General features: G+C 54.0%; 1 protein-coding gene across 2 annotated transcripts; it reads right to left on the bottom strand.

Annotated features, from left to right (window-relative positions):
- Window positions 1-236: 236 nt before the first annotated feature.
- SH3GL1 (SH3 domain containing GRB2 like 1, endophilin A2) lies at window positions 237-26,082 on the bottom strand. 2 transcript variants are annotated; one of them, XM_065652318.1, is made up of 10 exons: window positions 25,915-26,082; window positions 10,508-10,576; window positions 10,329-10,401; window positions 9,563-9,706; window positions 7,744-7,877; window positions 6,689-6,847; window positions 6,114-6,217; window positions 4,460-4,584; window positions 3,937-3,990; window positions 237-1,989 (listed from the first exon to the last, which is right to left on the bottom strand). In XM_065652318.1, exons 1-10 carry the CDS (start codon window positions 25,957-25,959, stop codon window positions 1,793-1,795), a joined length of 1,104 nt encoding a protein of 367 aa, XP_065508390.1. In that variant the 5' UTR covers window positions 25,960-26,082; the 3' UTR covers window positions 237-1,792. The 2 variants fall into 2 exon arrangements, with proteins under 2 accessions (XP_065508390.1, XP_065508391.1); XM_065652319.1 differs by lacking the exon at window positions 3,937-3,990.
- Window positions 26,083-26,263: the final 181 nt, after the last annotated feature.

Here is a 26,263-nt window from a genome sequence, read left to right as displayed (position 1 = left end):
GGGTGGTGGTGGTGACGGTGAGAGTCTCGGTTTTCAGTTGTTTGTGGAAGTGGTAGTTGATTAAAGAGCAGTTCCTGAGAGGTGGCTGGTGTGCAGCTCCGCTGGCTCGGCGACATCGCGCCTTGGGGACATCGCACCTCGGGGACATGGTGCTGCTGCCTGGGCTTGGGGCTGAATGGGGGACATCCTGCCGAGCCCCCCAGCCCAGCTGTGCACTCACAGAGAGGACGCAGCCGTTAGAAAGAAGAAAACATTTAATACTTTCATTCCGAGATACAAGTCGAGATTTGTGGGTCGTCTTTTTTTTCCCCCTGAAAACCAGGAGAAACCATTACCAAAAAAAAAAAAAAAAAAGGTCTAGCAAGTTGTCCCAGCTGACAAAACGCATTTCAATCCACCTGAGCAGGAGCCGGCGTTCCCGGGATGTGACCCTGGTCCCCAGCGGGGAGGGGACAGTCCCCTGGGCTCCCTGCGCTGCTGGGATCCAGGGGGGGCTGCCCCGTGCCCCCCGTGTCGGGGAGCGGGGTCACCGGTCAGCCTGGCAGGGGATGGGCACACATCGACATGCACGGCTAAAATCCCTATAGAGGGCTTGTGGAACTATAACAGGAGCAGGGACAGGGGCGTGCTGCAGCACGAGGAGGAGGAGGAGAGGTGGAGTGTGGCCAAGGCCCAGGAAACAGGGGGAAAAACCCCACTTTTCTAGCGAGAAAAACCAGGGAGAGACGGTGTGAGCATTGCCTCTGCCGGCCCCCAGCCTGACCCCGCGATACGGAACGCTTCGGGCGGCAGGAGCAGCTCTGAGATGTACGATGCCTTTTCCCACCAAGCCCAGGGACAGAGGGGGACACGGGTCCCCCCGCAAGGAGGACAGAGGTGGGGGGCACAGGGAAGGCACGTGAGGATCAGCCGAGCCCCGGTCCTGCGGGACAGGGGGCTGAGGGCTCCCTGGGGAGAAGCGCAGAGATTTGGGGGGACCTGCTCTGCCCCACAGCGGGGAGACCCCGGGCTGTGTCCCCCCCACCCCACATTATCCCCCAGCTCTGAGAGGGTGTAGCAGGAAAAGCCCGAGGTCCCTGACACAACCTGACTTCAAATACTTAAAATCGAGGGCAGAAGGGAACAGCCAACCCTGGTTAAATTCTGTGGGGAGGGGGCAGAGGGATAACACGGGGAGGGGACATCCCTGCTCTGTCCCTCGGGGTGGGGGGGACAGCACAGAGCCCCAGGGAGGGCTCAGCACCCGCGCCGCAGGGCTGGCTTAGTGTTCGGTGGGTGTTGTAGTGTTACTGTGCCACAGCGTCCCTCCCCGGTGTCCCACATGGGTTTGGGCTGTGGGGAGCGGGGTAGTGTTCAATGGGGAGGGGGCAAAGGGTTTGCCCTTCCATGGGGCTGGGGGCTCTGTTCCCGCCACCGCTGGGCCGTGCAACTCCCTGCGCTGACGCTCAGCGGGAAGGACGCGTCCCGGCTCTCCCACCTGGCTCATCCCGATGCTCGATCCCAAAGGAAAGACAAAAAAAATCTGGCAAGGGAGAGGCCGGTGACAACGGTACAGCCGGGGGGGGCCTGGCGGGGTGCGCAAAGTACCGAAGTTCAAGCACCAGAAGGACAAAAAAAAAAAAAAAAGAAAAAAAAAATTAAAACAACCAAATTCACAGCGGGGGAGAGGGGGCCTGTTCGAGCCTTCCGGCTTGTTCCCTTGGTGGCAATCTCGCCCCGAGGTGACGCAGAGAGAACGGGGTCCCGGTGTGGGATGGAGGCGGAATGGAGCGGGGACGGGAGCGATGCCGCTTCACTGAGGTAGCGGAACCAGCACGTCCACGTAGTTGCGGGGGAAGAAGCCCGACTGGCCGTTGATCATCCCCTCGTACCAGTTCTCGTCGATCTGGTTGGTCAGGGTGATGATGTCGCCTTCCTTGAAGCCCAGCTCGCCGTCGTTTTCGGGTTCGAAGTCGTACAGAGCCTTGCAGCAGGGCTGGTCCAGGGGGGCTGCGGGGAGAGGATGGGGGGGAGAGGTGAGCAGACCCCCCGCACACCCCTTGCCCCCCGGATCCCAACACCGCACGGGATCATCGCTCGGATCAACTCATTTCCCAGCCCAGCTCTGCCTGGGAGAAGCTGCCCCATCGCTTTGCCCCCGATAGTAAAGAATTAACTCCCAATAAACTCCTTTAGCTGCTTTTAGCTCTCAAGTTCCTCTGCTTTCTTGCTGCTACAGGCTCAGGGAGGAGCGGCTGGAAAGTGCCCAGCGAAAAAGGCCCCGGGGGTGTTGGTGGCAGCAGCTGAACACGAGCCAGCGTGTGCCCAGGTGGCCAAGAGGCCACCAGCATCCTGGCTGGTACCAGCACTGGTGTGGCCAGCAGGCCCAGGGCAGCGACCGTCCTGTGCTGGGAATGGGCAGGAAAAACCGCGAATCCTGGGGGCAGTTCTGGACCTCTCACGCCAAGAAAGGCCTTGAGGTGCTGGAGCGAGTTGAGAGAAGGGAACGGAGCTGGGGAAGGGGCTGCGGTGGGTTAACGGTTGGACTCGGTGATCTTGAGGGGCTTTTCCAGCCAAAATGGTTTTCTGTTCTTCACCAGCTTCTCCCAAAGCAGATCTCTGCCTCCAGCACCCCGTGGTGTCTGTTCCTGCCGGGAATTCCCCTACACAAAGCTTAACTCCAACCTAAATCAGACCACATCGCACTAGAAACCAGGTGGTGAAAAGCCACATTATTCCTGTAGATATGTGAGAACCTGCTGTGCGGTTCATGAGTTAATAGGTGACGGGGTTGGACATCAGGACGTGGTGGACAAGTACCCGGGGGTCCCTCTGCTCTAGAGGGGTCACCCCGAGCCTGAGGGTGATGGGACAGGGAGGACTGCAACTGGGCACAGGGCTTCAAAGCAATTAGCAGCTCAGTGTTGCATGCAAGACTCTCCCAAAAAAATGGGGAGAAAACGCAAGTGTCTTTCCCCTCCGTCAGCTCCATGATTTAAACATCAGACCTTCTGACTGCAAAGGGGATTTTTTTGCAGCAGGGAAAGGTGCTGCTCGCTCTGTCTGCGCACTCACGTTTCGGGATGGGCAGGTTGTGGGGATCCTACTGAAAAGGGATCGAGCTCACACAGACCCCCCTGCACCAGAGCTTTCCAGCCGGCGCAGAGGGAACGGCATGGACGGCAGCAGCACATCTGGGCTGTGAACACCCCCAGCCAGACGGGACCCAGAGAACGCCGAAAACACCCCAAAGCGGCAGCCAAGCAGATCCGTGTTTTTTAAGACAACTTCCCAAAATTCCAGGCTGGCCCCACCACCACAAGCTGGTCCCACAGCGGCTCCTCCAGTCCTCCTGCCCCCCACGAGCTCTCCCCACGGTGACACCACCGAGCCGCAGCCCCAGCCTGGCCTTGGGACCCCAACAGGGACCCCAAAGGGTCCCTTCAGCAGGAGTGTTGACCCACAGACCCCACATCACCCCACAACGCGTTGCAGGCTCCTCGCTGCCCCGCTGGGCCCGGCTCAGCGTGCCGAGGCTCTGCCACTGCCCCAGCCTTTGGCAGGGGGGGACGGGGGAGAAACAGGAGCTGGAGGGGGGTGACCCAAGCTGGGGGCTCATAACGAGAACGGGGTAACCCTCGAGATGTCGGATACCTCATGGAGGAGCATCTGATCCCTGCGCTCTCACGCAGGACGCGCCTGTGTGATGACAGCAGATGCCGCTCCTCTGGGTGAGCAAAGGCCCCAGCTTTGGGGTGGTAAACACCGATATAGCGTGGCTGTTTTAATTTGGGGCTTAGCTCAAGGCTTAGCTCAGCTCGGCTTAGCTGTTCTGCCGGCCAGGTTCAGCATGGAGGTGTTAGCGGCTCCAAGCGGCAGCATCACAGGAAGAAGGAGCGAGGAGGGATGGGGAGAGATGGTCACACACGTCATGCAGTGAGGAGGGAGGAAACTCACGGATACTCCTGACGGAGGCCCGGAACGGCTTGTCGGATCGGAAAGAGGAGGAAGCTGCTTCCAAACAAAAAGAGACATGCTTAAAACAACGTGAACTGGAGAGAGGGGAAGGTCCAAAGGGAGAAGGAGCTGTCCGGAGAAACAGGGGGGGCCCACATGCTGTGTTAGAAACCCGTCTGCCTCGCCGGGACCGGGAGGGATGGATGCAGGTGATGGAAGGCGGGGAGGGAGGGAAGGATGCTTCGTTTTCCCTGTTTGCCACTGCTGGGTGCTCCAGGAGAGCAGCCCAGGCTGGAGACGCCGCTGGGACGTCCCTAAAGCCGATATCACAAAGGCTGCTGGGCCCCAAGAGAAAAACAGCCCAAGTCTAGAGGCGTTTCTGACGTTTTCAGAGCCACCAGCTTGTGCAGGCACATCCGACACTCCAGAAACTTCATTTCCAAGGACAGCAGTTCCCCTCCATCCCAAGGAGGCTGCTCCAGAGGCACCTGCGTGTGCACATACACACAGAGGACAACTTTACCTGGGACTTTGGGGGTAGGATTGTAAGAGAAGCCCCCGTTAGATTGGTCAGGGTCTCCCAAGTCGTATGTCTCCCTGGGTTTGGGCTTGTATTCCCGCCTGGGACGCGAGGAAGCCTCCCTCATCCTGGAAAAAGGAAAAGAAATGCAGATAAATCGAAATACAAACCAGAATATTATGAGATCCATATGATAGTTACTCTCCTCGGTGGTTACGCATGGGAGCAAATTGGCTTGTAGGCAAGAATCTGCCCAACATTCTGTGCTGGGGCATTTTGAAGGTGGATCTCACCCAGGGTTTGGGACTTTTCCTTTTGAGAGGGCCACATGGCCCAGGCTTTGCTATGAAGGTGGCTCGGGCAGCTCAGACCAGCAGAGGACACTCGTGCTGCGGCTGGAAAGCTCATACTCAGCAGGATCCTCCCAGCTCTTAATTCAAGCCAGGCACTGCATCCACTCAGCAGTTTCTTCTTACAAGGAAAGACCAGCAATGCCAAATCGCCTCAAGAGGCTGAGTCGCTGCTCTGGCTCTGTCCAAGCCACCTCGAGCCAGGCTTGGGAAGAGACAAAGCCACCTCTGCTTCCTAAAGGGTGGTGAGAGCCTGGCCCGGGTTGACCAGAGAGGTGGTGGATGAACCATCCCTGGAGACATCCCAGGCCAGGCTGGACGGGGCTCTGAGCAACCTGAGCTGGTGCAGATGTCCCTGCTCATGGCAGGGGGGGCACTGGGGGAGCTGGGAAGGGCCCTTCAACCCAAACTGTTCTGTGGTTCTATGACTCTTCAGCCAGGCTTTGGGGGGACCCTCGCTCAGGTGAGATAGAGCAGCAGGAAGAGCGACCGTGCAAGTCACAGCAGCCACGTGAACCAGCTCGCTGAGTATTTCAACAGCAGCTCTGTGTTTCTTGGCACCTTGGCAGGAACCGCACGTTCCCCAGGGCTGCTGCAGAGGTCGGGCACTCGAGGAGGGGCAGGGAGAGCAGCAAGACCAGGCAGCTCCGTGGCTCTGCCTGCCAGACACCCATCTGCCTCTCACCACCTCTGCAGCAGCGTCGGGCAGGAGAGGGACTTCTGAACAGAGGGGAGAGCTGGAAAACACAGGGTCTGGGGGTGGATCACAGGTGCCTGCCTTTACGGAGGTGATCTAAGTGCTCTTCTGCTGGTCTGTGGCCACCATGTTGTCCCCACCATGCTGCGTTCACCTTCTGGGGAAGGGGCTGGAGCACAAGTGTGATGGGAGCGGCTGAGGGAGCTGGGGGTTCAGCTGGAGAACAGGAGCTGAGGGGAGACCTTCTGATCTCTGAGCTGCCTGAAAGGAGCTTGGAGCCAGGGGGGGTCGGGCTCTGCTCCCCAGGAACAAGCGCCAGGACCAGAGGAAACGGCCTCAGGTTGCGCCAGGGGAGGTTGAGGTTGGATCTGGGGAACAATTTCTTCCCCGAAGGGCTGTGGGGCATTGGAACAGGCTGCCCAGGGCAGTGCTGGAGTCACCATCCCTGGAGGGGTTGGACAGACGGACATGAGGTTCTCAGGGACTTGGGGCAGTGCCAGGGGTGGGTTATGGTTGGACTCGATGATCCTGAGGTTCTTTGCCAACCAAAATGATTCTATGGTCTTCAGAGCAACCAGGACCGTCTGAGACCGACCCTTCTGGAACTCACCTGCGTTTGAGTTTTTCTGCCAGCTCATCCAGGATCTGCACCGCCTGCCTGTGATAGTCCAGCTGGGCGTCCACCAAGGCTGAGAGCTGGCTCACCTGCTCGATCTGCGGGATCACACCAAAGTGGGATGATCAGAGGGCTGCGGCACCTCTGCTTTGGAGACAGGCTGAGAGAGCTGGGGGTGTTCAGCCTGGAGAAAAGAATCTCCGGGGAGACCACGGAGCAGGCTCCAGTACCCATACGGGACCTACAGGAAAGCTGGGGAGGGACTTTTTAGAAGGGCATGGAGTGATAGGACAAGGAGGGGGTGGCTTTAAACTGAAAGAGGGGAGATTTAGATAAGGTATGAGGAAGAAATTCCTCCCCATGAGGGTAGTGAGGCAGTGGAACAGGCTGCCCAGAGAAGCCGTGGATGCTCCCTCTGCTCTGGACAAGAGCTGGATCAGGACAAGGGGCTACAGGAATGACAAAAGGCCTACCAAGCAAAACCACGCTGGCACAAACGAGAGTGGAAATTAGTGTCTAATTCCATGTCCTTCAAGAGATCCCACCCTCGTGCACAGAAACACACTCACGTCGGTTTCCAGCAGGTTGTGCATACTGGTCTCAGCCACTTCCTTGGACTCTTCAAATTTCTCCATGGCCTGTCGAAGCTCCTCATCGGGGATTTTGCCCTGTCGTTTCTTTTTGTAGTCAAAGTCCAAGCGTCTGCCTTCCAGCTTCTTGAGATGGTGCTGGGAAGAGGATGGTGATGAAGAGTAAAGGAAAAAGAAGGAAGAAAAAACAGAGACTGGGAGCAGTCGAGCTCTTCTGCTGGGAAGGCATCTCTAATTACAGGCCAAGTCCATGTGTCTCAGACACCTGATCTTGGAGCACATGTTTCTGCAGCTCCCACCTTTGCTCAGACCCCAGAGAGGCTCCAGGATGAGATGAAGAGCTCAAGGCTCTGCCAGGTGACAGCGAGGAGTGGACCATCCAAATGCAGCCTGGCAGAGGATTATTGCTGCGGCTAACCCTCAACAAATTGAAACGGGGACATGATTTCAACCCCTTCCAGCACAGAGCTGGAGGGAAACGCTGCAGGGAGCAGCCCAGATCTGTTCCTCATGCTACTTCCAGCTCCCCCAGAGCGACGAGGATCTCTGAAGATGAGGAATTGGGATGCAGGTTCCGGACGTCGCATCCCTGAGTGCTCAGGGCAGGACTGTTTAAATCAGCCTGTAGAATGGGAGTACAGGTAAGTGCTGAAACAGTAGTTGGTGGTTATTTTATCCAGGACATCACCGTAAGTGAAAATTCACTCGAGAGCGCTGCCTTGTGAATTCCAGGTTAGGACAGATCCTGTTACAAAGCCTGGCCGTGCTCTGCACAGACTTGTCTCTTGTGTCTACCAAGCTCCCCGGTGAGACACCAAAGGAGCTTCTTGAGCTGCCGTGTAAAAAACCTAGAGGGAGGTTTGCTCATAGCTTGAAAATTATGGTATAGAATCCAGGCTACTAACAGAATAGGGCCAACAGCTGTAAAGAACGTGGTGAGGTTCAACGCCAGCGAGCGGTGACATGCGCTAACAGCCAGGAGAGGCCAGAAACTAAAGAGAGGAAGGAGGAAAGGAAACCACGGTGGTGTTTACCTGGATCTCTTTCAGGTCTTTGTCACACAGGTTCTGGAGGGGATCAATAAAATTTTGTTTGACTTCAATATCCAGCGAGTCCTTCACTTCAGCCAACCGCTTCATTGATTCGCCAGCGTCAAGCAGCGCATCACCTTGGAGCGAGAAAAGGAAGAGGGAAGAGAAAGGGAGGAGGGAGAAAGGGCCAGGCAGTTAAACAGAGCTGAAATCTGCATGCAGAGCTTCTGCCAAGACACCCAGCGTGTGCAAGCTCTGTCCAACGCTCCCGCATTTCGATCCGGAGCAAATCCCCGCGCTCGGCGCGAGAGCCAGCGATTGCCCGTTGGTACCGACGCCGCACAAGACGCTTCACCAACGCGCTTCGTTTTTTAACTCTGAAAAACAGGAACGATCTCTACCAGCTACGCAGAGGAAGGAAAAAGGTAAAAATACTTTTGAAAACCAGTAGTTTTTTTTAAACTCTCTGTTAGCTCGGGGAGTTGCTGAGCTGCTAACTGGCTTTAACCTCGGCCACCGCTGGCAAGCACAGCCTGGGACAGAGCTGCGTTTGGGCTGACCCGGCCTTTTGTTCAGACAATTTTAAGCCCAGAGCGTTCTGAGCAACTTTTCCAGTTTCCCCAGATGCTGGCAGCAAACCTGCAACCTTTTGTTCATTTTAGACACTAACCTGCATCGGGCCAACCTGATCCCTTCTCTCCTCTTAATCAGAGAGCTCCAAGTTGCTTATAAACACCTATTTTGTTTCGTGCTTTTCTAAGGCTCTTGCCACAATGACCACTAAGCCGCAGGGACTCACAGCAAAGCACATTTAGTCTTGGCTTTTTATTCCAGTGGAAACCATTTATAGATTAAATTATTCCTGTGCAGCTTTGGCAAATCAGCCATTTCAGCATGACATTAGCACAGGAGAATATACAAGCGAAAGAGAGGATAAAGTGAGAACATCACTGTCCAGCTGGAAAAATAAATATGCAAGAAGAATTATTTCAACTGTGATACTTCTACATAACCAGTCTTGGGGAGGGCTGCAGTACTAACATCAAAATCTATCAAGTTAAGTGTTTCTTTCAAGAGAGGCTACTAGAGGAAATCAGGTTTGGTGTGTTCTTCTAAAAACTTCCTTCCCCTTCACTCTCTGTAACGACTCTGGCTCCTGCGAGCCAAGAGAGATGCCGGGATTGGAGTTGGCCAGAGAAACTCTCGAGATTCCTTTGTCATTCCCACAAAGTAGCCAGAGCTTTTTAATTTTCCTGCGGCCAACGGGCTCCTCCCGGCGCTGGGAGCCACGGGACAGCTGTGCGGGGCCGTCACGTGCACAGGCTGATGTTTTAGCGGATTAAAATTGATGTCACCGAAAGGCTTCACCCCCGCCCGCCTCCCCGCGAGTCACACGTGGCTGTGAGAAATGCCACGCAAAAAAAAAAAAAAAAAAAAGATTTACGGGCTACAGCCTCCCTGGGGCAGAGCTCGAGCTGGAAACTGCACCGTAAAACTCCACATCTCGCTCGATCTGGTTTCCACGTCACGGTTGTTCTGCTTAGAAGCAAGGAAGCATTTTTTCCCTACATGCAATTTTATTTTAGTGTTTAACAAGAAAGAATTAAGAGGTGGTTTTGCACATAACGCCAGGGATTGGGATCCAGGACACCTGGGCTCTGCTCGCCGGGGCACTTTTAAGAGCCCCCAGTACTGTCCGGTGACACAGAGGGTCACAAAAACCCTTCCAGAATTCAGAATAACAGCTTGGAAATTTGGCAGCAGCCTTGGCTATCTCATGCGCACGCTCCCGGGGGTGAAGCCGGCCCCACGGGACACTCACCGAAGTTGGAATCCTCGCCCAGCTCCTTGCCGTAGCGGATCATGCACTCCCCCAGCAGCCCCTCCGACTGCGGGTAGCCGGGGCTCTTCACCTGCCCGCGGATCTTGGACATGGTGTTGAGCATGGTGAGCTTGGCCCTGGAAGCTGGCACAGAAACACCCACAGCCGCGTTTGCGATTGCTCGGGACTTGCCAGCAGCTGCTGGTCACTGCCAACATTTTTTAAAAATTTTTTTTCCAAGCTACACCCGAAGCCAAGAAACTCTATTGTCTTCATCTACCAGAAATATCATGCGCTACCCAAAAGAGAAATTGCTTTTCCAAGACAGCGAGCAAAAATAGTTCTCCACAGCTCGCCGGTGAAGGCCAAAGGAGTTTCCCCAGCCCTCCCGTAGTCCCCAGAGCGCAATTGGAATCTGGCGGGGAGGACAGCAGGCTCCAGATGCCAACAAAGCAAACCACCCCTTCCCAGCCCAGAAATGCCACTTTTTCTGAATATCCCAAGAAAAATGGGTCCCTTTCAGGGCCTCTCTAGGTCCAAGGTGAAAGATGTGTCTCTTCTTTCACTGTTCAACAGCAGTAGCAGCATCTTACAGCCCGGGGCAAGTGGGGTATCGGGATCATCACCTGATGCAGAACGTGGCCATGGGCTGGTGACCAATATCTCGGGGACAAAAAGGTTCTGTCTGATGTCTCCCTGCCCCCGCTTTGGCTCTTTCCCCGGAAAACTGGGGGGCAGAGGGGAGTGGAGAGCTCCAGGCACTCACCTGGGTTGGGCTGGAGGTACTCGATGGTTCTGGTCAACACTTCTGTAACAGCCTTGCTGGTCAGGTCCACTTTCTGTGGGGAAGACGAGACGACCAGTAGCGGTGAACACCAACCAGCTCAGGGCTTCGGCGAGGGGTTATATGGGCAATTTGAGAGATTTCTCTTGTTCACTACTCACCTTTTCCATTTCCTTGAAGTCATCGTCAAGCTTGGTCCCTTCTGCGCCTCCAACCTTCTCACTGACCAGCTGCAGAAAAAGAACAAGGGAGGAGGAATCAAGAATGGTCGTGACTCCTTAAAGCTGCTCATGGAGTAAGTCCCTGGGACAGAAAGGAAGAAGAGTTGTCCGGGCAGCATCTGCAAGACAAAGGAGGTGGAAAAACAGCCCGAAGCACGTTAAAAAAATGTGACTCTTGGCTAACGCTGCCCCACTGAAAACCCAAACGTCTCCTGCCCTCCCCAAGCACGGCTCAGCCAGGATATTCCTCACCCGACAGAAGTTACACGGCTCCTTAAATCGCACCGTGCAGCTCCAACTCCAACGCCTGCTGGAAAAAACGAGCGGCAGAATTGTCTCTCGACTCCATTTTGAGCCAAAGCTTCGGTTTCACACACGGCAAAATGCAAATAAACAGGGAATGAACACGCTGTGCTCACAGCAGCCAGCACAAAAACAGAGTCTGGAGGGAGCAGAGACCCCCCAAAACCCCAAACCATCCCTCCCGGGGGAAGCGCTGGAGGATCTAGGGCACGGAGGTTTTCAATTCTTTGTAAGCAGAAAATAAAGAGACCTGCAGAAGCTCTGGTAAAGCTTTCATATCCATTTATCAAAGCATCTCTGACACCTTGTTCTAAAACTAGAGAAAAGGCGAGATGTTTGACAAGCTGGAAAGCCAGCGCTGATTTGGCTATTTGTGTGAAGGGCTTCTCAGCTTTCTTCTAAATATTGCTCCATGTGAAAAAAGGCCTTGCTCCCCGAACCTCACCATTCAACTGCCCGAGCTGAAAGATAATAAATGCCTTATTAAATCCACCTAAAATTGTCCTTCCCTGCAGCCCAAACAGAGAGGAAAGTTTCCTTCCCAGCCCCACGCTGGTGCGGCAAAGCAAGCGGCAGCGCCTGGGGATGCAGGACACACGGATCGGCCAAAATTAGGGATTTTCTTGCCCCAAACTGGTCCAAACGGACAGTAAATCACCTACACAGACATCAAAAGTGGTCTCGGGAACAGGCGCGGACTCTGGAGCCCCCGGTGCCTGCAGGATCCTCCTGTTTGGAGTCAAAGCTCCAGTTCTGGACGAACAATACAGGTTTGTTTACTTCAACATCAAATACTTGATTTTATCAAGTCTTTCTTCCTCCTGCTCCCACGGGGATGCAAAATGATTCCTTATTTTTTTGAGGAAAAGGCGAGGGGGAAAAAAGAAAACAACAAACCCTTTAGGTAACCAGCCAGTTTCAAAAGCGCTCGGAGACTCCACACCAGCCCTGCTTGTCATGTTCAGCCTCCAAAAATCAAGTTACCAAGCAGGATGTGCAGAAGAAATGCTTGTTATTATGAAGAAGAACAAGATGGCAGTCACCATCCCTGGACAGGTTTAAAAGGCGTTCAGACGAGGTTCTTAGGGACATGGGTTAGTGCTAGAGTTGGGTTATGGTTGGACTCGATGATCCTGAGGGTCTCTTCCAACCGAAATGATTCTGTAAGATCTTCAGCATTTCAGCAAAATCTCATTTTTCTCTCCAAAATAGGGAGGGAAAAAAGAGAAAAAAAGTGTATATTTAAAGACAAAACCAACAAAAAACCACAAACGCCAAAGCACAAAGCATTTGCTGTGCCTGCCAGGACAAGCTCAGCAGAGCAAAGTTCATTCCCGGCTGCTATCACTCGGCCCCTGCCAAAAATCCCGCAACCTGCACGGCCAAAAAGGGGCACAGATCGCTTTTGGTAAAGGTTACACCTCTGGAAACCTCCCGTGTTTGTTAATACACCTAGGAAGGGTACAATTATCCCAAGAAATTGCATTCCCACTGTTCTCCACCCAGCCACCCACAGATTTGCAGCCCAGAAAGCTGCAAATAACCCCCGTGGCAGCAGCTGGGCTGTAATCGGGGCTGCGCGCCATGTCACAGGCACTGATCACCAGAGATTCCGGAGGCTTAACACCCTCCCAGAGACGCGAAGAAAGAAAAACAACCCCCAAAAACTCACTCGCAGACTAATTTAATCCTCCTTTTGACGTCCAAGAAATGCTACTGGTACCCTGCTGTGAAGGAATAATAAGATTGAGGTTCTCTCCCCGCTGGCTCTAATTAAACTGGGAGGAAAGCAGGAGGGTCTGTGCCATCCGCAGCGGCTACGTCCCCGTCCCCGCGCTCCCAAATCTCCCAGGCAGGGAGACAAATGGATGCAGAATTCCCCCCACAACCGAGACACGAAGCCCTCGCCGGCTCCTTGTTTAACCTTGAGCATCACGAACCCGAGCGGGAGCCAAGTTCCCAAGTGCTGCATCGTGCATCTCGTCACGCTGCTGCAAAGAGCCCGCGAAGGCTGGCGAGGAGGAGGCTGAACTTCTCCAGGAAGCATTAAGTTAATAAAAAAGTTCGCTCTTTGCTTGCAGGATGGGAAAGGAAGGACAGAAGGATGGAAGGAAACATCCACGCATTGCTTGTAGAGTCTTAAGTGAACCTTGAGGTTGTGGGTAAAATGCTGCTGGTGCAACATCCCAGCACAGCTTCCTCCAGGGACTGGCTCGGGGGCTTTTCTGAGGATGTGGTGACTATTTTTCTGCACTTTTATTTCTCAAACAGCCAAAAAAAGACCTAGGACAAGCCTGTCTTGTCCTGGTTAGGAACCTGACCTCCCCTGAACGCTGCAACCAGACGGATGTGAAGCCAGGGAAGGGACGGGGCAAGGTAAGACATGCAAATCATTAACCAAATTCAGCGGCCCAAATACTTTCTGGCAGGCTTATGCTGAAGCGCATCAGCTGGCTTGGTGTGACAGATGAGAACAAGTCTATACTCTCTGGTTTCTTCAATCTCCCAGCCCTGCCAGGACACGACACGTACCAAAAGGTTAAACCTGAAGCAGCTCAGAGAGAGGAGCAGGGTTCAGCGACAAAAAACCCTCAGCCGTGCTGCTACAGCAACCCAGGCTAAATGCTTCCTAAAACAAATATTAGCACAAGGCGATGCAGTTGGGCGTTACGGCCCAGCGAGACAAAAAAACTGCTTTAAAACGGGACGGCTGTTTACCTGGCAGCACAACCAAACCCGCCGCAGGGCGGGGGACGAGGCCGGAGCAGGCGGCGCACGCAAACTCCAGCGGAGACGCCGGGAATCAATCCCTTTCTTCGCATCCATGTTTAATTAAAAGGCTCTTGGCAGCGAAAAGATGCCCTAGATAGCTGAGAGCAGAGGCAGGGAGGTGCGTTTAACTCACGGCTGGAGCCCAGCGGGTGTCACCATCACCGGGAGCACGGCGTCCAGCCCGGACGGATCATCATCCAGAGGGACGAGATGCGGCCGCTTCTTGTCACCCCATCACAATTTGCGGTTTCTGCAGCCTGATTTTTAAAGAGCATCCGCTCACAGGGGGTTTCTATCGGTTTCCTTTGCAGGGACGTGGGAACGTGAACAATCCCAACTTGCCCTCACTGTTCAAAACCCATCGAGGGTTGCGGTGGTGGAAGATCTTTGGAAATGAAAGACCAATTGTTTAAAGTAACTGCTGCGGCAGGAGGCTGGTTAGAGGGAGAGGCAGGAATGGTATGTGCGTACACAGGGGGAGAACGGCCGATGAAGAGGCTTCTCTTTTAGAGCTGAGAGTGAGAGAGAAACGTAACTCGGGAAAGAGGGCGCGGAGCCCCAAAAAAAGCCTCCTTGAAACACACCCCGTTTCTAACAGCGCGGCCGGGAGAGGCCAAATCCCAGCTGCAGCAACTGGAAATATCAGCACCAGGGTGGCCAGTGGGACCAGTGACCGTCCCCCTGTGCTGGGCACTGGGGAGGCCAGACCTCCAATTCTGGGGGCAGTTCTGGGCCCCTCACGCCAAGAAAGGCCTTGAGGTGCTGGAGCGAGTTGAGAGAAGGGAACGGAGCTGGTGAGGGGCTGGAGCATAAGTGTGATGGGAGCGGCTGAGGGAGCTGGGGGTTCAGCTGGAGAACAGGAGCTGAGGGGAGACCTTCTGATCTCTGAGCTGCCTGAAAGGAGCTTGGAGCCAGGGGGGGTCGGGCTCTGCTCCCCAGGAACAAGCGCCAGGAGCAGAGGAAACGGCCTCAAGTTGCGCCAGGGGAGGTTGAGGTTGGATCTGGGGAACAATTTCTTCCCCAAAGGGCTGTGGGGCATTGGAACAGGCTGCCCAGGGCAGTGCTGGAGTCACCATCCTGGAGGGGTTGGACAGACGGAGATGAGGTTCTCAGGACATGGGGCAGTGCCAGGGGTGGGTTGTGGTTGGACTCAATGGTCTTGAGGGTCTTTTCCAACCAAAACGATTCGATGAAATCCCAGGTTCCTCCCTGAGCACCCTGCACATCTCTCCACCACAGCGGCTCCTGCAGGACCAGTTTGTACTGGGAGGTGTCCCAAGGCCCGTGTCAATCCCCCACAGACACCTGAGCTCTGATGTGCTGCCTGTCCTCGCCAACACAAAGTGTCTCATTAAAAGTTAATTGTCACCTTCCTGGTGTAATCCTGCGAAATGAGACAAGACTGGAAGGTGCTGGTCTGACAGCAGACACCAGCTGGTATCCAGAGCACGCGAATGTCGTGTCAAGGCCTCACCATTCCCGGTACAGCTCCAGCTCCTGGTCATCACAGCAGTGAGCACCCGGGGCTGGAACTGGGACGAGATGACCAAGCAGTTCCCAACCGACCAGTTCCCAACCGACCAGTTCCCGTGGAGCAGCAGCAGCTGATGCAAAATGACGAGGAGCTTTACTGCACATCCCTGTTCTCCCAGCCAGCCTGCAGTTCTGTCTGTTCACGTTAGCTTTGTAGACCTGCCTGTATTCTGCCTCCTCAGAGACTTTTAAGCTTTTTTTTTTAAATTAAAAATGGAAGGCATCCTTTCTTAAGGAGAGACAGCAGACACTCCAGTTTAGGGAGCAATCGGCACGCCCACAGCAAAGCACACGCTCATCTGAGCAACTTCTGACCTACTTTAAGGAGAAGAAAACAGATCTAAGGGTTTATTGTGCGGAACAGGGGATGCACAATTACCACTGTCCCTGTGACGAAGAGGAGGGCACGTTCCCCAGCAGATGCTCGTGCTCCAAATGGGGGGGACACCCAGCAGCTCCATGGTCCTCACGGGGCCGAGCACTGTTGCACCCACTGGACTTTTTCACCCCAAAAGCTGCCACTGTAAGGAGAGAAGACCAACAAGTGCGAGAAGAGGAAAGAGAATGGAGAGGAAGCGATTTGCCTGCTGTCAAGAGCAGGTGAGCAGCAGAGCTAAAAACAGAAGGTGGATGTGACTCGGCAGACGCTGTCTCACCATTTCTCACATCCCCATTGGGCTGCAGGGAGAACCAGAGGAGGAGGAACAGCAGCTACAGCTCCGGCCATCCTGCCTGTCTGATCAAGACCTCACTGCTGGTCCCCAACGTCAGCCCAGCCATCGACCCAACCCGTCCTGGGGCACCCGACTGCTCCACTGGCACCTAAATTGTCTGATCTCCTTGCTAAATAGAGTCATCGAATCATTCTGGTTGGAAAAGACCCTCAAGATCAGAGTCCAACCACAACCCACCCCGGCACTGTCCCATGTCCCTGAGAACCTCATGTCTGTCTGTCCAACCCCTCCAGGGATGGTGACTCCACCACTGCCCTGGGCAGCCTGTTCCAATGCCCCACAGCCCTTTGGGGAAGAAATTGTTCCCCAGATCCAACCTCAACCTCCCCTGGCGCAACTTGAGGCCGTTTCCTCTGGTCCTGGCGCTTGTTCCTGGGGAGCAGAGCCCGACCCCCCCTGGCTCCAAGCTCCTTTCAGGCAGGTCAGAGATCAGAAGGTCTCCCCTCAGCTCCTGTTCTCCAGCTGAACCCCCAGCTCCCTCAGCCGCTCCCATCACACTTGTGCTCCAGCCCCTTCCCCAGGAGCATTTTTAGCCTGGTATCCAACTCTCAACATCCTCCTGAACTTTCTTGCCTTTATTTTTCCCATCTTGCACAAGGAGGGCCAGTCCCACCCCAGACTCGCCACCCAGCACCAGCACTCGTGCAAAGGCACGTAGAGGTGGCTCCGCTGCCTCCAGACACGTGCGCCCGGAAAACGTGCCTAAAAACAAACGGAGCTTTCCACCCCCTCACCATCTGAGCTGGAGATCTGGCCACTCTCCACCCAACGCCGGAGGAACTGCCTTAATTTTGAGCAGGAAGGTCAGCCCAGAACAATGAAGAGCTCCTTCCCTTCCCTCCCGACCAGGCAAAAAGCCTTCAAAGTGACCTCGGGTCGTAATCTTATCATATAGAAAGTGCAAAGAAAGAGCTGCCGCATGCAAAGACAGCTTTCTAGGGAGCCACCTGGCAAATCACCTCCTCAAAGCGCTGTCGGATGACTCATCTCCATCCAGCAGATGGGCTCAGAGGAATGAGGACAGCACAAATTAAAAAAATAAAAGTAACTTTAGCAGCAGCCAGCAGGTCACGCTGGCAGAGGTCGGGCAGATACATACGCTGCAATGCGGCCGCTGCCCGTTTTCTCGGGATATTCGTCCTTTCCTTGTCTGTCGCATGACAGTATTTAAAAATCACGCTTGTGGTTATTGATTATTATGAGGTTTTTAGCTCCGTGCTCATCTTGGTGCTCTCCGAGCAAACTCTTCCAGCAGCAGAACGATGGTACCTCCTTCCCTCCCTGAGCAAAACCCCCCAGCTTGGCTTTGCCCTGGCTAATACTGAACCAGGGCCGGGCCAGGCTGCTGAAAAGGCACAAAACTGCCTTAAAAACAGACTCACCCAGAGCAGAAAGGTTTCAAAATGCAGCGGGGAGACACCTGAAATGTTCTCGCTGCAGGGACGGGGGCACCTCCCAACACGCAGCAATAGCCACTCGTGTCGTAAATATTTTCTCCTATTATTAGTTATTTCTCACATGCTCTGCACCAAATGAGACGCAATTTCTATTCAGCTGGGAAAAAAAAATATATATAATTGGGTCATGTTAAGAGGGAAAACAAAAACACGTAAGGATAAAAGCAGCAGCTCTTGTCTCTCGTCTCTCCCCTTCTCACCCGCTTGCAGTGACTACAGCAACTCAGAGGAAGCCCATAAACCGAGAGGAAACGTGGAATATTTGCCTTGCATCCAGATTTCCTGCGCAACCTCCCTCCGTCCCCCCTCGGAAGAGCCCGAGTGAATCACGGCCTGACCTCTGCAAAGCTGCTGAGCCATCGTTCCGCGGCCGCTCCACCCGGCACCGCGCACCCGGGGGAAAAGCCGAGCGAGCAACTCGTGTCCAGGGCTTGGAGCCGCTCGCTGAATGCGATATAAAAGTACAACGCGCTAGAAGTGAGTTCTAATAATCACAACCCTCGGTTTCTTCTGCAAAGCTTCAATGATAAACCGAGGCCGAGCACGCAGCGGTTCTGCCTTCAGCTGGCAGACGGATGATTGGCCCCAAAGATCCGCCTGGATGATGATCCTAGGGATTTAACTAAAAAAACAGGAGAAAAAAAGGAACCAGGGGGCTTAGGACACCTGTATGTCCCTGTGGAAAACACCGCAGCCACAGGACAGCTTGCAAAAAAGCAGCAGACGGGATTTCTGCTGCTGTGCAAAGCAAGACAGATGAGAAAACACCTCCCTGGGGTGCACGACATGAAGTGGCATCAGCCAGAAAAAAAACCAAACCCAAAACCAGCACCAGAGCCCAGAGATTGTCAAGGAACTGGAAAGGAGGCAGAAGAATCTCTGGATTTGCAGCACGACGAGACCAAGCCAGGTTGACACGACACATTGAGCGATTACCTAAAAAGTTTAGTCACGGCTGACACTCAGTTTTGGGTGGCAAAGAGAGTTAATGAGCTCAGGGAAGAGTAAAGGTGAGTTCCCCGGCAGGTTTACAGACAGAAATGGGATCAAAAACAATGCTGAGCTCAGGCAGGAGCTCAGCTCCACCAAAGGGAAGGTACAAAACCCTCTTCCCCGCTCGGCAGGGACAGCGGGAGCCCCACGCAGAGCACGTTCAGCACAGACACGTTGGCCAAGGGCAACCTCCAGCACGGCCCGAGCGCTATCTGAGTGTACACAGACATCAAAGAGGGTGAGAAATCATCGAGAACACTATAAACACGCGTTTTCCTCGTTCGTTTGAATACTAGGAAAAGCTTGGCGGCTATCAGAGCAGAGCACGGCATCCGAAGGAAAAGGAGAGCGGGTAGGAGCGAGCAGACGTCCGTACGGCTGTCGGGAGCGAGCGGGAACGGCGAGACGGACCGAACCCCACGTCAGTTCGTCCAAAAGCTCTGCTCCCAGCCCCGATGCATCATTAACGCTCGCCGACAGCAACTTCAGAACAGTTTAAACGTGAAAAAAAACCCCTCCGCAGTTTGCTTTTTGACTCTGCCATCGACGCGTCGCTCTCCGCAGCCAGAGCGGCAGGTGCACCAGAAATTGTGGTGGAGAACATCGAGGTTGTGTTATCCTCGTCGAGCACAAAAGTGTGGATTTCCTCGGTCTTTAAAATTCATCCCGCACAATTAGGAGGATCTTTCTGAAGGGAAAACTACACTGACATCTGGCGCTCCAGATTTGCGCCGGCCCAACGGCCCCAAGTCCACCCAAGAGCGTGTGCACGGACACGCGTCAGCAACAAATGATCTTTTCTAAATGCTCCACTTCAGAGCTTACGGAGAGAAAACCAGGGCAAAAAACCACATTTTGGCAAGAACGGCACCTTCTTACGCAGTGGATTTGCTTCATACATAGATAATTGCTCACCATTTTTCTGCCTTTTTCATCATGAAGGTGGCAAGATTAAATTTAAATATCGCTACTCCTGTAAAGCCCAAACAGATTTGGTCAAGAAAGCGGTTAATAAATTATCATTGATGAATAAAGCCTGGGCCAACAAGAAGATGCAGCCTAGTTTTCAAGCTCTAGGATGAATTATGAAGCATTTTCTCAATTAGAAAAGGCCCTTTAAAGCTTTAATCATGCAAATTTTGTCTTCTCTCTGAAAGACAGGATTTCATTATGGAGATGCATTTAACCCTTTTTTTTTTGAGCAAAAAAGCAATCTAATTAGTGACAGTATCATGAACTTTATTAATAGCCAGTTATTACGAGAGAGATTCTCCATTTCCCAGTGGCTTTAAAAGAAAAAAGAGACTAGTTTTATTAATAAGGTATCGGGAATGAAGCTAATTACACACGCCAGGGGCTAGAAGGCTTTTCTTGGAAGCAAGAGCAGCCCAGACTCTCTTGTGATGGATTCTCCACCTGCTGCAAAAGGTCCAGGACCTCAGGGGGACCGTGTTGGCCCCAGGGCAGGTTGAAGATCTCACCAGCATCCTCCGGTGCAATCTGCAAACCCACAACGGCAACGAAACCCAGGACCAGCGTGTTTATCCCAAATACGGCCCTTTCCTGTCAACGGGAACCTGTTCCTGAAAACCACGGGATCGACAATGAAAGGGACGATGGGGCCAAGGGGAAGAGGAAACCTTTAAAAAACAACAACAAAAAAGGAATTATCGCTTTTATAATCACAGGGAGAGGCCAAGAGGGGCTGAATCTTGCACTAAGTTGTGTGACTTATGAAAAGAGCAGCTCAGGAGGGAGCAGATCTGCAGGAAAAGTCACCCCCAGTGACAGGAGCTCTGGCTCCAGGTCCCCGACTTCACGGCTCAGGCTGATGATTTAATCAGCGCAATTAAAAAGATGGAAAGGACGGCGAGCGCAGTCCTCTTATGAAACAGCATCCGCGTCGAGCTGCATCACTGCGTTTCCATGCGAATGAGTTCAGCTGGCACTACAAACCCAAGGCTTTCTGGATTGCGGATTTATTCTATTTCTAGTCTTTCGGGGAGTTTGGAATCCTGCTTGGGAGCAAAGCTCCAACCTTCTCCAGAAGCGACAGTCACATCGATGCAGCAGGTTCAGGTTTTGTCATAACCCCTCACACCCCACCGTACACAAATTCCATCCCCCAGGGGCATCGAGCCCATAATTTTGATTTTTTACACTGGTATTTCTGCAGTCTCAGGTGGCAGGAGCTGCCCTGTCGTCCCTCCAGTTTTACCACCCGGGGCTTGGATGGGGCTGCGAGCCCTGGCAAAAGGCACTGGCATATGTAGGGATGGGGGAGACAAGGGGAAAAAAAAAAAAAAAAAAGAAAAACGTGCAAAAGAAATGAATCAGCTTTTACAAGGCAGCCTGCCTGATCTCATCCCTATTTTGCTCTTTCCCAGGAGGAAAGTGCTGGCAGGGAGAGCGGGGAGGAAGGATTTCCTTCCACCGCATCCACAAACCATCCCCCTCCACGCCATCACTTTCAGTAGTTCACCCATAACCTGTGAAAACACAGAGTTGGATAAATAGATCATTTTAGACAGAAAACCCCGAGGCAGACGGGCAGATGCTGATGAGGACTCAGCGTTCCCAACACCGCAGGATCCCCCCAGCCTCGAGCCGCGGATCCTTCCCCACAACGTGTCTCCTCCTCTGCTTTTTCACCTGCCCTACGTGGATCTGCAAACACATTTCCAGGCGCAGCAAAGCGCTCGGGGTGTCAAGCGAGGACGGGGGGACTGATGGTTGAATTCGGCTCCCTCCTGGCCAGACTTCGGCTGGCAAGTGGAGCAGCAGGGACGTCACACCGCGTTGCAGCAAATCCGGCTTTCCTCCGGACTCGGGAGTAGATTAATATCAAAAGATAAACTAGGGAGGCTGCAGGGGACTCCAGCCCAGGTTAATATTAGTAGAGCAAACACCGGGTAGTGTGGGAGGGAAGGTCAGGCCGGCAGGAATCTGCAAAATGCCTTCACTCCCCAGTCCAAATTCCCATTTCTAGATAAGGAACTTAGAGCCCGACACTGCCAACTACCTCCTGCAGGAATTACCTGCTCACCGTGCCATCGTGGCACCTGGCCCTTGTCCTGCCTTTGTCACCAGAATGCAGCCACCACCGAGGCAGAAAAGCCAAGGAGCGATCTGTTCTCAGGGTTTCCACTTTTTCCTGGGGATCTCAACCTGCTCCCGGGATCTCCTGCTCCTCCGACCCTGCTGCTGAGGCCAACATGCTCGCCGGTTGCATGTTATGGGCGTGCAAAATTCACCAGAACAGTTCAAAAAGAACATGTGAGCCCAAAAATAGCATCTCAAGTCGCCACCGGGTGCCTGGTTCCTCTATTGGTGCTCTCCTGGGTGAAGTTTCAGCCCCAGTGCACCAGCAAAGGCTTCCCCAGGGTGTCACCCACAGATGCAGCCTGGGAAAGCAGAAAAGCCACCACACGAAACATTTCGGGCCCACTCTTGGCTTTATAATTGCTGAAGGATTCAAGAGAAGTCAGCATGAAGTTCTCACACCACTGCAGATCTGGAAGATCCCCGATATACGGAAGAAATTGTTTGTGCTGAGGGTGGTGAGAGCCTGGCCCAGGTTGGCCAGAGAGGTGGTGGATGAACCATCCCTGGAGACATCCCAGGCCAGGCTGGACGGGGCTCTGAGCAACCTGAGCTGGTGCAGATGTCCCTGCTCATGGCAGGGGTGGCACTGGGGGACCTTTGAAGGTCCCTTCAACCCAAACTATTCTGTGATTCTATCCTCTGCTCTCCCACCCCACACCATCTGTGCTTTAAGCTCCGGCAGCTGAGATTTTGAGCAAAAACACACAGCTGAACTTGCGGTGTGTCGGTCTAAACCAGCGAGGTGGAGCTGGGGAACGACCCAAAGCATCTGCAGTGAGAGCCGGCGCGGACAGACGAGCTCCGGCCAGGGGAAGGGGCCTCGCGGGTTTGGTTTTCCATGCGGAAGGTTCTCCTGCTCGCTGCGCTTCCCATTTCACTGCCAGCAGGAGATCCTGTGCTGCACAGCACATCTGCGATATCCGGAGAAAACCATCACCCATCTGCGTACGGAGCAAAGGCAGCGAGCGGAAAGGCAACTCCTGCCTGCGAGAGAAAGCCCCGGAGAGCCAGATGCTAGAAGGACGGACTTATCCTTAAAAAAAATAAAAGGTAGCTGTTAAAGCTGGGAACGAGAGGAAAAAAACCTCACATTTGAAAGCACAGCACAAACCCACTGCAGAAAGAAGCTCAGCTGAAGAGAAATAAAGGAAATCCCATGTATGGGCAAGAGCAAATAACCACAAAGGGCAAAAAAAAGAGATGGGAATGGCTTGGTCTTTCTGGGCTGAAATGGCTCTTGGGCCAGGCAGAAAGCAAGCGGTACCTATTTGTGTTCATAAATATCTTCAGAAGCCTTGAGAGCAGTCATCAAATTCAGGAGAAAACATGCATGTCAAAGGCAGGCTAGTTTTAATTAGCGATCACCTCTCCTCCTCTTGGAAAATTGGTTTTGTACTTTGTATGCAGAAGACGAGCTTGTTGGTCTGTGTCTCGGACCAGAAGCCACCGCTCGTTAGCCCGGTTCCTAAGCCTAGGCAGGCCGAGCAGGGTTTAGGCTTGGACTACGCAGGCTTTGGGAGCACATTAATCCTGTTTGGGACGACAGCGGCGCCCAAGGCTGAACACCAGCCCGCTTTAAAGCAGCGATGCCGCCTTTGCTTGGGCTGCGCCTGCTCCCCAAGCACAGAAAACAGCTCTGGTGTCCCCAAAAGGGCTCTGGCATACCCCAAAATGACGGTTTTTCACCACACACCATCCCCTGTCCCCGAGTTGTGCCGCTTCTCCTGCCCAGGAAGAACAGTCCTGCTGCCGCAGAGGGAGGGGATGTGTTTGTCACCCCCGTGTTTGTCACCACCGCGTGTGTCACCACCGTATCACAGCAGCGCTGCCACCACCCTGGGGCTTGTCCCTTCAATCCAGCAGCTGATAACTAAACCTGCCAGTGCCTGTTCGATGCGCAGGTGGGGACAGACCCGCTTCACTCAAAAACCGTCAGGTTCACCCCAAACGGCACAGGCAGGCGCAGTCGTGAACGGGAAGTTTTGCAGGTTTTTAGGCCTTCCACCCATCTGTATATTAAGAAAACAGGGCAAATGACACCATTTATACAGCACGAGGTTCCTGCAAATTCCCAAGCGGACGCCCATGGATCAAGGACAGTACCAGGGACTCCCCACCCCAAAGCTCTTGTTGTTTCTCCTCCTTCCTTTTGCAAGAATGTTTCCTACTTTTTTGCATTTAATAAGAACATTTTGCTTTGAACTAGCAAAACCTGTTCTGGATGCACACGCAGAACTCCTCACCATCTGCAGCATTTGCCAGCTTAATTTTTTCTTTTTTTTTTTTTTGTTTTGTTTTGTTTTGCAGGATATTATCTTGGCTCTTTTCGGCGTGTGGGTGCCCGGCTGCCTCACCCAGGTAAGACGTGGGCTCGCAGGAATCAGACGGCAAAAGCCCACGAGCCAAACCTGCTCCTTCCCGCTACCAAAAAGGCTGGAACCAGCCCCCTCATCGCATGGGGAGCCGGGGGGATCCCAAACCCGCCGCTCCAGCAGCTCCGAGGGCCTTGCAGACCTTGGTCCCAGCTCCGTTTTCCTTCAATTAACAACAGCCGTGGAATGAAACATAACGTTTGAGGAAAGATCTTCCACATGTTGGGTTTTGGCAGCGTCCGAGGGCGTTAAGGGAGCCAAAAAAATAACTAATCCTCCTCTTCTTCAGCCAAGGGGTGGCTGAGGAGTGAGACCGGCGGAGGGGAAGGGAAAGAGGGTGGAAAGGGAAGGGAGAAAAGACAGAAAAATGGCCAAACTGGCACCAGTTGCTCCCAGTTTAAGCATCCCTAAAGCATCCCCAGCGCTGCAAAGGGGGCAGCAGAGCCTCTGCGTCCCTGCAAAGCCGGTCGCTTCGCCGATATCGGCACCAAACCTCACACCAAACGCGGCTCCTGTGGATTAAACCAGCTCCCGAAACCTCGCGGCAACGCGACCCGTGAACGGACGCACGACACGGCTGCAAAGACACACGGCGGGATTGCAAATGCACCTTGTCTCCCCATTTAACGGGCCACCAAGCGCAGAAGGAGCGCTCGAGCGAAGGACGTGCACGAGGCGACCGGGCCACCAAGTCCGCGTGTCGGGCAAGTTACTTCTCCCCGGACAACTGTACTGGGTTTAATTTTTCTGCAAGCAGCCAAAATGGTTCCTTTTAAGCGAAAAAAGAGACACCTGTAACCAAATAAAACCCACGCCCAAAGACCACATATGATTTCACTTCGCAATAAATCCCCCCCAAGAAAGGCCTCTCCAAGTGTCTTTAAAACAATGTTTTTAGACTTAAGCTGCTTTTAAAATTATGTTTTTAGACTTTAGAAACGCGCTACTCCTGACTCACCGACGAGCTTTCACCTCTAATTGCCCTGCGACACCAACGCGGCAGCAAAATCCTCCCACACCGAGTTCTTAGCACAATCTTCCCCCGTGGAAATCGTAAAAAACCCCCCGTGACGCCGAGGTTTGCGAGAAAGGGGGTGGGGGAACGACTTCAGGAATCTGTTCTTTTGCTTTGCTGTTTAAGAAAAATGCCTTTTTAAATTTTTCTTTTTGTAAACACGGCCGGGAAAGGAGGCGACGCACGTCGCAAACACGCTCGGGCTGAGCTTAAAGGGGTTTAAACTTTGCACCTGGAAAAGACGGTCTGTTGGTAGAACTGTGCAAAATTCGTCTTAAATTTAAAAACAGTGGCAGAAAAGCAGCGACTGGGGAAGCAGAGGAGTGTGTGTGATTCTTGAATCATCCTAAAGATACATTAATATACAAAAAAATACAGAAGATATATTACAATACATAAGAATACATCGGAAAGTACTTAAAAATAAATCCAAACTGTTAATTTCAGCGGCGTTCACAAGGATTTGAAAGGAAACCTCCGCTCGGGGGAACGGGGAACGGTCACCCCCAGGCAGAGGGTGATGGAGAAGGTGCAGACAAACCCCAATTTGAGGCCAATTCCCACATTTTTGGGGACAGAACCGTGGCCCCTGAGCTACAAGGATGACACAAACTCCCCGTTCCCCACCGGGATCCGTTTGAATTTGACTAAAAATCACACATTTGACAAGTTTTTTTCCCCCCAAATCCTCAAATCCCCCCAAAACTGTTCCCTTTTGGGGTCTCTCCAACGACCTGGGGATACGCGGCCGGTCCCGGGACCCCCCGTGAATCCCCGGGGGTCCGGGGAGAATCCGAACCGGGGACACCGCGACACCAGCCCGGTCACAGGGGACACGCACCGAGCCCCGGGGAGGCACCGGGAGGCACCGGGACGGGAAACGGGGGTGTCGGGGGCCGACACCGGGACACCGGAGGGTACCGAGCTGGATCACCGGACGCCGGCGAGGGCTCACCGAACGGGGTTACCGGGCCGGGGAGAACACGGAGGGACACCGGGAGGGGATACCGGCCGGTATGAGCGCACCACCGAGCCGCCCACCCGCCGGTTCCCGGTGCCTCACCTGGCTCGCCTTGTAGAACTGCTTCTTCAGCCCCGCCACCGACATGCTGCCGCCTGGGCCGAGGGACGCCTGGGCCGGCGGGACGCAGGAGCCCGGCCCGGCCGCTGCCGCTTCCGCCGCCGCCGCCGCCGCCAGGAAGCGCCCGCCCCGCCCCGCCCCCTGCCGGCCCGGCGGCAGCGCCGCTACCGGCACCACCGAGAAGCGGCGCTCGCGCCGGCCGGAGCGCCCCGCCTCGCCCGCCACGTGGTGCCCCCGCGCCCCCTGCCGGCGGGGCGGTGAGGGTAGTGAGGTGGGCCGGGAACTGGCTGAAGGGAAGAAGGCAGAGAGTCGTGGTCAATGCGGCGGAGTC

This window comes from Caloenas nicobarica, chromosome 27, assembly GCF_036013445.1.
Source record: "Caloenas nicobarica isolate bCalNic1 chromosome 27, bCalNic1.hap1, whole genome shotgun sequence".
Taxonomy (NCBI): domain Eukaryota; kingdom Metazoa; phylum Chordata; class Aves; order Columbiformes; family Columbidae; genus Caloenas; species Caloenas nicobarica.
The sequence above is the reverse complement of the archived record's forward strand: the minus strand, read 5'-3'. Positions and strand labels throughout refer to the sequence as shown.